We start from the raw sequence: 13806 nt of genomic DNA on the forward strand, positions 1-13806 counted from the left end.
GCGAAGGCATAATAACTATATATATAAAATAATGTATAATAAAAATACTAATAATGATAAACTGAACACCTGTCGCATCAACAACAAACTGGTAAGTTAGGAGGAAGGTTCTTTTGCTGACGTCATATAGCCCCTCCTCCTCTTTCGTCTCCTGGGTGCTGCAGCCCCGTCAAATTTGCCCAAATAGCTGCGTTTATCATCATAACTTGTAAAATGGGCGCCTTCGTGAATTAATATATGGATCATCGGGAATTACTTTTTATGTTATAAAACATCGCCAAAGATGTCAAAAATGTGTCGTCAGCACTTTAAGCACACAAGTCATTCTACCAAAGAATGGTTAATGAAGAATAAAGTTAATGTTTTGGAATGGCCAAGTCAAAGTCCTGACCTTAATCCAATCGAAATGTTGTGGAAGGACCTGAAGCGAGCAGTTCATGTGAGGAAACCCACCAACATCCCAGAGTTGAAGCTGTTCTGTACGGAGGAATGGGCTAAAATTCCTCCAAGCCGGTGTGCAGGACTGATCAACAGTTACCGGAAACATTTATGCCGCTTTTCCACTACAAACGCGGCTGAGCCGTGCCGTGCCGAGTCGAGCTGAGTCGGGCTGAGCGGGGCTGTTGGAGTTGCATTTCGACTACAACCGCGCTGAACCGTGCTGGCTGGAAGTGGGTGGACACATTGGGTGGAGTTAGCGAAAGTGGGTGGACGTCATGTGATGTCGTTAAGCAGCGCAAACAGTGACATCAGTGACAGTGGCGGAACAAGTCAGAGCCGGGCCGGGGGCGGGGCAAATGACCGGGCCCTTTATTAAAGCTTATCATAACATCATTTTAGGCTACAAAATGTCCGCAACTGCGGTGTTTACCAATTTCAACACTACCGGGTGCAACTATGTTATTTAGTACATCAAGTCCTTCAAACGAACATGTAACTCAGAAACAAAAAACATTAGGATACTGTACATGGCTCATAATAAAACATCAATAGCCTATACTGCACACATTATTTGAAGGGCATACGAATGAGCGCTCAGAGGTTGCAACGGTGACAGGAAGAGTCAGAAATAAAAGGAGGGCGGTGCAAACCTCACTGAATGCACTGTGTTTACCAATTTCAACACTACGGGGTGCAACTATGTTATTTTGTACATTAAGTCCTTCAAACGAACATGTAACTCAGAAACAAAAAAACATTAGGCGACATACTGTACATGGCTCATAATAAAACATCAATAGCCTACTGCGCGCATTATTTGAAGGGCATACGTCGAGCCTTGCACTCCGCGAACTCGTCCACGATGCTCTGTATGTCACTGATTCAGTGATCTTTTAAGCGGTAGTCTCACGACCCGAATAGTAAACAATAAACATGGAGGACATGGAGTCGTTAGTGTTGCTGGTCTTGGTGCTGTGGCTTGTTGTCACCGACAACGCCAACAGATACTGGCAAGAGCGTATAGATGAGGCGAGGCGCATAAGGCTTCAGAAATTCTCGTAATTCGTAATTCTCCTTCTTCCGGGTTTACGGTGTTTACAGATCCCAGCGCGCTCGCGGGGCGTGTGGGCATGTGAGGACACGCCTCCTCACCAATCAGTGCACAGGGGAGTGTCTGCTCACGCCCCCAGCCTCAGTCGGCACGGTTTGGCTCGCTTCAGCCCCACTCCAAAACGGTGCGAGTTTTAGGGGCTAAGCAGGGCTGAAACGAGCTGAGTCGTGCTGGTTTTTGGTAGTCGAAATGCGAGCCGTGTCGAGCTGAAGCGAGCTGAAGTGAGCTGAAAAAGGGTAGTGGAAAAGGGCCATTAGTTGCAGTTATTGCTGCACAAGGGGGTCACACCAGATACTGAAAGCAAAGGTTCGCATACTTTTGCCACTCAGATATGTAATATTGGATCATTTTTCCTCAATAAATAAATGACCAAGTATCATATATTTTTGTCTCATTTGTTTAACTGGGTTCTCTTTATCTACTTTTAGGACTTGTGTGAAAATCTGATGATGTTTTAGGTCATATTTATGCAGAAACACGGGCGCAGATAGAGGGGGGGACGGGGGGGATTCGTCCCACCCAGATTTAAATTCACCTCGTTCGGTCCCCCCCCCCCACACACACACACACACTTATAGGGAGGAAAAAACGTCTATGCTGTCTTTCTTTGCATAAGGCAAACCTCACGGAAAAATCAAAAGACTAATTACCATTCGGTTTATTGAGGTGCACAGCAGTACATTTTTTTTGATTGATTTATTTCGCAATAGAAACATATACATAACGTGAACATATAAATATAAATATTGCGGAGGATAACACAAAAAGTAAAAATACTTATTTCCATTGTGGTCCTCGAAATACATACACATAGTTGCAACTGCGCAGACTGCACAGGTTGCGAGCTCGAGCTTGGTTGCTTTGGTTACCCACAACAAATTTGACAGGCATATCGGGGACAGCGCCTCCTAGTTCAGGACCCCAACACGGCATGATGAAGGGTGCCAAAAGGCAGAAAACGATTGCATCGTTTTTTCAAAAAGCAACGACTGTAAGTAAACTGTGCCTTACTTTATCATATCACCTTGCAATTTTTTGATAGTCTGTTCAAAGTAATGTCGTAGTGAAAGTAAAATCGTACGGAGTAGAGAAGCCTTTCTGGTAGCCTCCTTCTTTCGGTGGCAGCCTGTAGATACAGTGCTCAGAAGGCAGTTTTAATGTTTAATCTGGCGTTCCCTGCCATAATTTCAGCGAGCATATTGTTTCATAAGGAGACTTTGCGAAGAGTTGTTGACTGACTGCCGCTCACGCAACACACAGGCATAGTTAGAAAGTCAGGATGCACTGGTTTACACTTTACACACACGCACGTAGCCCAGCCTCTCGCTATGTTTAACAGTTGGAACTTAGCGGTTTTAAAACTAGTTTTGCAATTTCTGTGCGTGATGATAATGTGTAAACTTTGGATTTCCATAGGCTATGTTAAAATGTTATCATTGTCCTGGCCTGCAGGTAGTTCCTGGTGATGGCAGTGAGGGAGGTGAAATAACATGTATATACACTACCGTTCAAAAGTTTGGGGTCACCCAGACAATTTTGTGTTTTCCATGAAAAGTCACACTTTTATTCACCACCATAAGTTGTAAAATGAATAGAAAATCTAGTCAAGACATTTTTCTGGCCATTTTGAGCATTTAATCGACCCCACAAATGTGATGCTCCAGAAACTCAATCTGCTCAAAGGAAGGTCAGTTTTATAGCTTCTCTAAAGAGCTCAACTGTTTTCAGCTGTGCTAACATGATTGTACAAGGGTTTTCTAATCCTCCATTAGCCTTCTGAGGCAATGAGCAAACACATTGTACCATTAGAACACTGGAGTGAGAGTTGCTGGAAATGGGCCTCTATACACCTATGGAGATATTGCACCAAAAACCAGACATTTGCAGCTAGAATAGTCATTTACCACATTAGCAATGTATAGAGTGGATTTCTGATTAGTTTAAAGTGATCTTCATTGAAAAGAACAGTGCTTTTCTTTCAAAAATAAGGACATTTCAAAGTGACCCCAAACTTTTGAACGGTAGTGTATGTGTATATATATATATATATATATATATATATATATATATATATATATATATATATACACACACACACACACACACACACACACACACACACACACATATATATTACACACAAAATGGAATCATTTGCTGACAGCTCAGTCCCCTCCAGTTCAAAAATCCTATCTGCGCCCCTGTGCAGAAATATAGAAAATTCTAAAGGGTTCACAAACTTTCAAACACCACTGTATGTGGGTTTTTTTTTTTTTTTAAGGTTGATGTTTTCTTTGGAGGGTAAGTGGTACTGTCATGTAATATGGGCTAGACCTATTCCTTTAGGAATAACCAGCAGTCATAATCTCAGTCTAAACAACTTTTACTCTTCCAAATTAAATATGAACTGGTGAGATTTAGACAGAAATGATAACTGTTTACCGAGTCTTTAAAAAGGTACTAAATTCGCTAAGGTTCTACCTACTCATGATCTAATACATGACGCAGGTTTTGTGTGGTTTGAGCAGGCCCAAAGCCAGCAGTTTGTGAGCTCGGCGAAGGCAAACGTATTGTGTGATCTAACACTCTCTGGTAATACATTTGAATCTATCACCTGGCACTTGTATGTTGGTGACCAGTGATGGCCACAAGCAGTAGACTCATCCTGCACTCAACATGTAATCGTCAGGGGTGGGTTTCCCAAAAGTATTGTAGCGCAAAAATCATCGTTAAACGGTAGAGCGCACTTCACAATGAACACACACTCTCCTAGTTAAGAGGCTTTTGGGAAACTCACCCCTGATCAGTCATAAAAGATGAAATAATAGGTATATAGCTTTTTTCCTCCTATTGTTTGTCTCCCTCACTCTGCTTTTTCCGGGCACAATTTTTGTTGGTTTGTGTTTAATGGTGACAAACAGTCCAAAAGATTCCAAGTGTAGCAATATGTTCTTTATGAAAATCAAAATAATGCTGAGTGCAAACTTTTGTCAGGGAACATTTTAAAATTTGGGAAAAAATACAATGAGTAACACATTTCTTGGGCTGAATGCTCTATCAGACATGTAGTACACTCCAAATGGAAACGTGCACGACGGCAGGAAACTTTACTATGTACAAAATAAATTGGGGGGGGGGAAGGATCCGGGTTATGTGATAAATAGATATTGCCTTCTGAAGCTACTAAGGAGAAGGACATATATTTTCAAAAAGAAATAAACGTTGGCAATCGCTGTAATACTATAATGTTTGGTAAAAAAGTGCATGTTTGTTTAAAATGGCTTTTTGGAACAAATCTGTGATTACTTTTGACCAGTCAGTAGTCTGCACAAATTCTGTCTCCTATATGTCCGTGTTCAGTACTCTTGGTTCGCTCACACAATTCAATATGGTTTCTGGGTTACTGTACAGGTCATTTGGGGACAATAAAACTAGGGGAAGGTATGGGCTAATGGTTCGAGAAGCAGCTTTGGGACCAAAAAGTTGCTGGTTCAATTCCTTGGACCAGCAGGAATGGCTGAGGTGCCCTTGAGCAAGGCACCTAATCCCCAACTGCTTCCCAGGCTGCTCTGAGTATGTTGCTTTGAATAACTTTGAATACCCCAGGGAGCAACATTAAATCCATTATAGCAAAATGGAAAGAATATATAATCACTACAAATCTGACAAGAGAAGGCCACCCACCAAAACTCTTTGGTCTCTGGTCAAATGAGACAAAAATTGATCTTTTTGGCCATCATGAGAAATGCCATGTGTGGTGCAAACTCAACACCCTGAGAACACCATCCCTATAATGAAGCCTGGTGGTGGCAGCATCACGCTGTGGGGATATTTGTCATCTGTAGGGACAGGAAAGCTGGTCAGGACTGAAGGAAAGATGGATGGCACTAAATACAGGGCAGTTCTGGAGGAAAACCTGTTTGAGTCGGCCAGAGGTTTGAGACTGGGATGAAGGTTCATGTTCCAGCAGGACAATGACCCTAAACATACTGCTAAAGCTACACTGGTATGGTTTAAAGGGAAACATTTAAATGTCTTGGAATGGTCTAATCAAAGCTCAGACCTCAATCTAATTGAGAATCTGACATACCCCAAGAGACTTGCAGCTGTTATTGTCACAAAAGGTGGCTTTATTTATTTTTTTAATTTCTTTTTTTCTGGGGGGGATGCCTATGCACACTCCCAGATTTGTTTTTTTTTTTCATCTTGAACAACAAATCAAATGGTGCTAACCCCCCAAAAATCCATTTTAATTCCAGCTTGTAATGCGACAAAACAGGACTAACACCAAGAGGGATGAATACTTTTGCAAGACACTATATTTGACTCCTGCATAGAGCTCGGTCACTTTTGATATAATATTTTAAGAATCTGAGTGCAGTTATTTCACCTCTCACGCTGATTTTGGCTGATTTAGGAAACCGGTCCCTGTTCCTAACCCTTGTCTGTGCCTTCAGTCGATCTAATTCCCTTAATGAGCTTACTGTATGTGTGGCTCCCCATCACAGCTCTCCATGGCTTATTCAATGGAAAGCTTCACCAGGAATTTGGTTAAGAGCTTCACAACCCTTTTAGACTTAATGATTGAAATTGCAAATCTTTTAAGTCGGGTCACAGCTGGTGGTCACCTGTTATTTGGGGTAGAAAGTGTAAATTCCCAACAATGTAAGGAAAATGTGATTTACGTTTCTTGTGTAGGACATTTGGCTGCTATGAATAAAAAGGTGATTTATTTATACCGCCTGCAAACAAAGTTTGGGGTGTATATAGGAATCACCCTGTCTGTCCACGTGCTTTGTAAGCGCAACTCGTCCTAAACGGTTTGATGGATTTTGATAAAACTTTTTACACAATTGCAGGGTCAAGGAAAATAATCAAGGAAAATAATCCCGGGCCAATGTTTCAGAGGGGAGATAATTCAAATATGGCAATATACGATGGCAGGCTCATAAGCGGCGAAAGCGGGGGGTGGGGGGATTCTATAGTGAGTTTCCTCACAGTTCTAGTTTATGTTTAGACGTGGATATACACGCTATGTTAGAGTAATAAGATTAGTATAATGCCCACAAGTTTGAATAATACAAGTGTGTGTGTGTGTAAGTCTGTGCTCTCATTCTGTGCCTCATGTGAAGCTGCTTTGTGTGATTACCATGGTAATAAAAGAGCCACTTCATTAATCTAAATCCACATTATTGTTTTCACTAATGGCAGCCAGCTATAACAGGACCTCCTTCGGTGTGTGTGTGTGCGCGCGCGCTCGCGTATGTACTTGGGGCACATACAGTACAGCATTTCCAATATTTTTCACTTTGAGATTGTAGACCACTTTCCAATGTTGAAAACATCTCCGTGGCTTTACTATGCACTCTACTGATCATCTAAACGCTTCAATTTTAACAGGAAGAAAGTAGGAGATGATCATTAAACCTCCCTTATCATATGATCTTAAAGGGCATATTCTGGACCAATTTCGTGTGGTTTTTTTTTTTTTTTATATAATGAAAAGTATGAACCTTTACACACTCATCCAGAAGGGTAATTTTGCACGAGGCCATCTGTCTACAGCAGAAAAAAATAAAATAACAAAACGCGTCTGGAAAAATCCCAAGCGAGTCTGGAGCCAGATTCGTGACGTCACCTGCGGAAGCGCCAGCAGGCTGCGCGAGCTTTGCACGGTTTCAGTGCACAGTCTGTGTAGACCAAGCGCTCCCATTTCTCTCTCACTGTCCGGTCTTTTGGAAAACGATGAGTACTAATCCCATCATGACTGGTGTTGCTACACCCTCCTACGATACATCTGTTAACCATTTTAATAATTACGCGATAACATTGAAGAAATTTGCAGAAAACCACCAGGTCGTTTTCTCATAAACAAACCAGCGCTGATGTAGGATTCAGAGGGAGGCGTCCCGCAGATGATGTCATGAAAATCGATGTTTGCCGGGAAATCCAAATGGCAAGTTTTTTCAGAGGCGGACCAATTCGCCTCAAATGGCTTGATTTCAACTGAATTTTTCTGGTATTGTGCAAGTTAAAAAAATTGTGCAAAATGTGACAGATATTTGATCAAAGTTTAATATAAAATAGGAGAATTGCATTCATCTTACTCCTGAATTTACCCGTGATATGCACTTTAACCTGTTCAGACTGCTCCTTTACCTGAGCTTAGTCCCTTTGATCCAGGTCTGGTTTATGTAAAAAAGGTTGGATTCTTAGTGTGTGAGCTTTTAAGCTTTCAGGCTTAAAGCTAGACTGCCTTTCAGATTTTTCAAGTGTAGGTCATGAAGAGAATTTTCCCGACACCCAATTATTTTTGTTTAGTGGACCAAAAGCTACTGAATTTGAATCATAGACTTCCAGGGTTTTTTTTTTTTTTTAGTTTAGTTTTTTTAGTTGTATTTAGTCGAATACAGACTAAATGAAGGGGGGGGGAATAATTAGAAAAAGTGAGGAATACTTCCTTGACTTGATTTTCAAGGAAAGAAGAGAACATTTTTCAGAGCCCAGGGGGAACACTGTATCCCATAGGGGCGCTATTGAGCTGCAAAAATCCTGTAGCACGACACATTTTATATTTTGATATATACACACGCGCATACATGTCGATTAGCCATAACATTAAAACCACTGACAAGTGATGTGAATAACATTTATCTCATTACAGTGGCACCTGTCAAGGGGGTGGGATATATTAGGCAGCAAGAGAACAGTCAGTTCTTGAAGTTGATGTGTTGGAAGCAGGAAAAATGGGCAAGCGTGAGGATCTGAGCAACTTTGACAGGAGCCAAATTGTGATGGCTAGGTGACTGGGTCTGAGCATCTCCATCATCTTGTGGGGTGTTTCCGGTATGCATTGGTCAGTGTGGTCCAAGGAAGGACAACCGGTGAACCAGCGACAGGGTCATGGGTGTCGAAGGCTCACTGATTGGTATGGGGCACGAAGGTTAGTCCATATGGTCCAATCCCACAGAAGAGCTCCTGTAGCACAGACTGTTAAAAGTTGACGCTGGCTGAAACAGAAAAGTGTCGGCATTAACACTTTCAGCAGTTTGCTTTCTGTTAAAAAGTAAATATGTTTTTGAAGAAAGTAGTTAGAATCAATGTAATCCTCATGAACGGACATGGAATGTCCCACAAATTATAGAATGACTGGCGTGACAGATTTTAGAAGACCACGTGTTACAGAAACCTACTTTGCACATCTGATTTAAGTCAGCCATTCCTTAGACTTGGTTCACTTGGCCTGGGTAGGGCTGTTTATGGAAGAAAGGTCTTCAGGAAGATCAAAGATAAATGGTATTGTTCTCGCCCTCTGTTTATACACTTGCACACTCCCCACATCATCCTGTGACTGTATATCATCAATGTTGTGCATATTGTACGCCTGTGAAGATAAAACTGAAGCGGTCAGTGAATGGAACTGTGTCAGAGGTGAAAAAAAAACAGATGAAAGTAAGTTTCAGGGAAAACCTTTTTTTTGTTTTTCATCCTGTGCAATCATTTCAAGCGTGTACAGTAGGGCTTGAATGTATTTATTTTTCTCCCCCCCTCCCCCTTACAGGTAGCTGCAGGCATGTCGCAGTCTGGAGAAAAAGGCAAGGTAGGATATGAGAAAATAGCACCCACAATAAATTATTTGCTGTCCTATAAGCAAGATTATCGCCATTTCTGTCTTTTTTTTTTTTTTTTTTTGTAGTTCCCTGAGGCTGCCGGTTATGTGGGCTTTGCTAACCTCCCGAACCAGGTACACAGGAAGTCTGTAAAGAAAGGCTTTGAGTTTACACTGATGGTAGTAGGTGAGTGATAGAAACACACACTCTCAGACACATAATTGGGTTGCGTTTATTATGTTTGTCTGAACAACTTTTGTTTTATAGGAGAATCTGGCCTGGGTAAATCCACCCTCATCAACAGCCTGTTCCTCACTGACCTCTATCCAGAACGATACATACCTGGAGCAGCAGGTACTGTTGTGTCCATGGCTTAAATGTTCCTGTATGTATGTATGCATGCATGTATGTTTCTTTTGGTTTTTCTCTCTCGCTTCCCCCCCCCCCCATGTTTTCCTACAAATAATGACATAATGCTGAATAAATGACTTTCTGAAGCTTCTGTAAACAGACGTGCTTAAAGTGGAATGCAGAAGGTTTTTCATTTTGATCTCCCAAATAGAAAAGCCCCTTAAAGTCTCCCAGGGAGTCAGCCGTATATTAAAACTCCAAGACAATAGCTCACTTTTAATCAGCATACTCCTCCACATGACTCTGTTTTAGCCAGGTCACATAGCTCCCATACAGTGCCTTGCAAAAGTATTCGTCCCCCTTGGTGTTTGTCCTGTTTTGTCGCATTACAAGCTGGAATTAAAATGGATTTTTGGGGGGTTAGCACCATTTGATTTACACAACATGCCTACCACTTTAAAGGTGCACATTGTTGTTTTATTGTGACAAACAATAATCAAGATGAAAAAACAGCAATCTGGAGTGTGCATAAGTATTCACTCCCTTTCATATGAAACCCCTAAATAAGAGCTGGTCCAACCAATTCACTTCTTCATAAGTCACATAATTAGTTAATTGACTGCACACAGGTGGATCTTAGTGTCACATGATGTCTGTATAAATCAACCTGTTCTGGAAGGACCCTGACTCTGCTACACTACTAAGCAAGCAACATGAAAACCAAGGAGCCTCCAAACAGGTCAGAGACAAAGTTATGGAGAAGCATAGATCAGGGTTGGGTTATAAAAAAAAATCCCAAACTTTGAATATCCCAGGGAGCACCATTAAATCCATTATAGCAAAATGGAAAGAATATGGCACCATTACAAACCTGACAAGAGAAGACCACCCACCAAAACTCACAAGGAGGCCATTAATCAGAGATGCAACAAAGACACCAAAGAGAACACTGGAGGAGCTGCAAAGATCCACAGTGGAGATGGGAGTATCTGTCCATAGGACCACTTTAAGCCGTACACTTTACAGAGTAGGGCTTTCTGGAAGAGCGGCCAGAAAAAAAGTCATTGCTTAAAAAAAAAATCATGTTTGGAGTTTGCCCAACAGCATGTGGCAGACTCCCCAAACACATGGAAGAAGATTCTCTGGTCAAATGAGACAAAAATTGAACTTTTTGTCCATCATGGGAAATGCCATATGTGGCGCAAACCCACCACCCTGAAAACACCATCCCTACAATGAAGCATGGTGGTGGCAGCATGATGCTGTGGGGATGTTTTTCATCTGCAGGGCCAGGAAAGTTGGTCAGGACTGAAGGAAAGATGGATGGCACTAAATACAGGGCAATTCTGGAGGAAAACCTGTTTGAGTCAACCAGAGGTTTGAGACTGGGATGAAGGTTCATGGTCCAGCAGGACAATGACCCTAAACATACTGCTAAAGCTTCACTGGAGTGATTTAAAGGGAAACATTTTAAATGTCTTGGAATGGCCTAATCAAAGCCCAGACCTTAATCTAATTGAGAATCTGTGGGATAATGAAGATTGCTGTCCACCAACGCAACCCATCTAACTTGAAGGAGTTGGGGCAGTTTTGCCTTGAGGAATGGGCAAAAATACCAGTGGCTAGATGTGCTAAGCTAATAGAGTCATATCCTAAGAGACTTGCAGCTGTAATTGTCGCAGAAGATGGCTCTATAAAGTATTGACTTTGGGGGGGTGAATACCGATGCACACTCCAGACTTCTGTTTTTTCATCTTTTAATTATTGTTTGTGTCACAATGAAGAAAAAAACCCAATGTGCACCTTTAAAGTGGTAGGCATGTTGTGTAAATCAAATGGTGCTAACCCCCCAAAAATCCATTTTAATTCCAGCTTGTAATGCAACAAAACAGGACAAACACCAAGGGGGATGAATACTTTTGCAAGGCACTGTACCCCAACCTGACTGAACATTACAATAAATGACTCTGTCGTTCCAGATGTGCTTAGACACAGGCTGTTTTGACAGCTTTAACTCCACGGTTTTTGAATCAGAATTGGAGGTTAAAGTCCAGGAGCTTCATTTATCAACTGTGCGAACATACTTGTGTGTAAACAGCGTAGATGCACTTTTCTATGCATTGAGTGGGATGTATCATATTTTGCTGATGTGTGTATATTTTCGCACATTCCTGACCATACATATGCAAGAACCACTAGTGCTAGAAAAGGTGTAACGGCCGGTAAATGATGCATAGCATATAGATGACTTGCAACTACGTTATCAAAATGCGCTACGTCACGAGCATCCGCCATGATGGTGGATATACAAAGCAACTGGGATGGCAGCCACTGAAAGCGTGTCTGTAAACAATGCTGAATTTTCTCAGTATTATTTGAACGTTCGAACGAATAGTTGTCGATGCAAAGAAAAGATAGATGTGTGGTTTTGACCCATATTATTTAAAAAAGTCAGACTTTTCTGAAGAGAAAACGCTTCTACCGACCATCGAGTACCCAGATATCGTGTTCTATCTGGTTTGGCTGCCGAAAAATCAAGTCTGCCTTTGGACAAAACGCAGCCCTTTTCTGAGCGGGTACCCAGTCTGGATTGTTTCTATCGTATAATTTTGCTGGCGCTCCGAGAAGTGAAACAGTAATACACGTGTTAAAATTATACCAACGGCCGAGTGAACCACGACAAGAGAATGCTCCTTTTATATCAAAACTCTAGCAACACGAAATAAAATTCTTCCATGATATAATCGAGAAAGCTTTTGAATCTCACCGGAGATAAAATGATTTCCGCAAACACGAGCTGTTTTGGTTTTAGCCTCTGTTAAATGTTGTTCCGCCGTGCACGTCTCCTCTCCATACCAAGCCTCAGAGTTTCCTCGCCGTCTTTCCGCATCGCGGATGGAATTCTAAAAAATCGGAACGTGCCATGGTCACGAATACTGTTGTGACCACAACCGTATACACCACAAAGATATGGCAGAGCTAAAAGAACGCTTAAAGCAGCGGAAAAACAGAGTTGCGCAAGCATGACCATATTTTGTATGGAATGTCACTTGACCCCGCACTTGTATATTTGCCGACATCCGGGTTTCTATTTTGCTTTGCCGTCACTCACAAGTCAAGGAGATCACATGCTTATTTATTTATTTATTTATTTATTTATTTGACCGACTCCTCGTAAAAGTACCAAATAAGCAAATTTTGTTTTGCTCTACTTAATGCAACAGCGTAATTACTTCATTGACTGTGGAGTTCATCTTTGTAGGCCTTTTGGCAATACCTTGAGCAGGGGTACTGTACTTTTTAAAAGGAAGTTGTTTACCATATCTGGTGATTTGTTCATAGGGCATTTCTTTATACAAGTGCATGTGCCTCTGCATGAGCACATTGATTTATAATTAATTTGGGATGGGATTCGAATATAATTTATCCATGTCCATTGCTTCCAGCTGTATGTATGCATGTGTGATTTTTAAATGCCAGTTTTCTTGTGCATACGAGCAGGCCTTAAAGTGCATATTCTGGACCAATTTCGTTTTATATTTAAAAAAAAAAAAAAAGTATGTCCCTTTACACACTGATCCAGAAGGGTAATTTTGCACAAGGCCATCTGTCTACAGCAGAAAAAAAATAAAACAACAAAACGCGTCTGGAAAAATCCCAAGCAAGTCTGGAGCCAGATTCGTGACGTTACCTGCGGAAGCGCCAGCAGGCTGCGCGAGCTTTGCATGGTTTCAGTGCACAGCCTGTGTAGACCAAGTGCTCCCATTTCTCTCTCACTGTCCGGTCTTTTGGGAAAAGATGAATACTAATCCCATCATGACTGGTGTTGCTACACCCTCCTACGATACATCTGTTAACCATTTTAATAATTACGCGATAACGTTGAAGAAATTTGCAGAAAACCACCAGGTCGTTTTCTCATAAACAAACCAGCGCTGACGTAGGATTCAGAGGGAGGCGTCCCGCACGCGACGTCACAAAAATGAATGTTTGCCGGGAAATCCAAATGCCAAGTTTTTTCAGAGGCGGACCAATTCGCCTCAAATGGTTTGATTTCAACTGAATTTTTCTGGTATTGCGCAAGTTAAAAAAATTGCAGAGAATGCAGAATGTTATAGATATTTGACCAAAGTTTAATATAAAATAAGAGAATTACATTGATCTTGCTCCTGAATTTACCCGTGATATGCACTTTAAGCATAAGTTTAGTCCTTGTCTTATGCACACTTTAATAAATCTGACCCCAGGCCCTGAAAATGTGTTGAGAATGCACTCTCAAAATGACGAAAAACC

At 41.4% G+C, this 13806-nt stretch overlaps 1 protein-coding gene across 2 annotated transcripts in view; it reads left to right on the plus strand.

Moving 5' to 3' along the window:
* zgc:63587 (uncharacterized protein LOC393431 homolog) overlaps positions 1-13806 on the plus strand; it is an 83066-nt gene that overhangs the window by 17840 nt on the left and 51420 nt on the right. For both annotated transcript variants that reach the window (XM_060931768.1, XM_060931769.1), the window contains exons 2-4: positions 9114-9152; positions 9249-9348; positions 9430-9516. In XM_060931768.1, the coding sequence (XP_060787751.1) occupies positions 9114-9152; positions 9249-9348; positions 9430-9516 (226 nt within the window). The remainder of the gene's footprint in view (positions 1-9113; positions 9153-9248; positions 9349-9429; positions 9517-13806) is intronic.

The sequence above is a fragment of the Neoarius graeffei genome, chromosome 10 (genome assembly GCF_027579695.1).
Source record: "Neoarius graeffei isolate fNeoGra1 chromosome 10, fNeoGra1.pri, whole genome shotgun sequence".
NCBI classification, from domain to species: domain Eukaryota; kingdom Metazoa; phylum Chordata; class Actinopteri; order Siluriformes; family Ariidae; genus Neoarius; species Neoarius graeffei.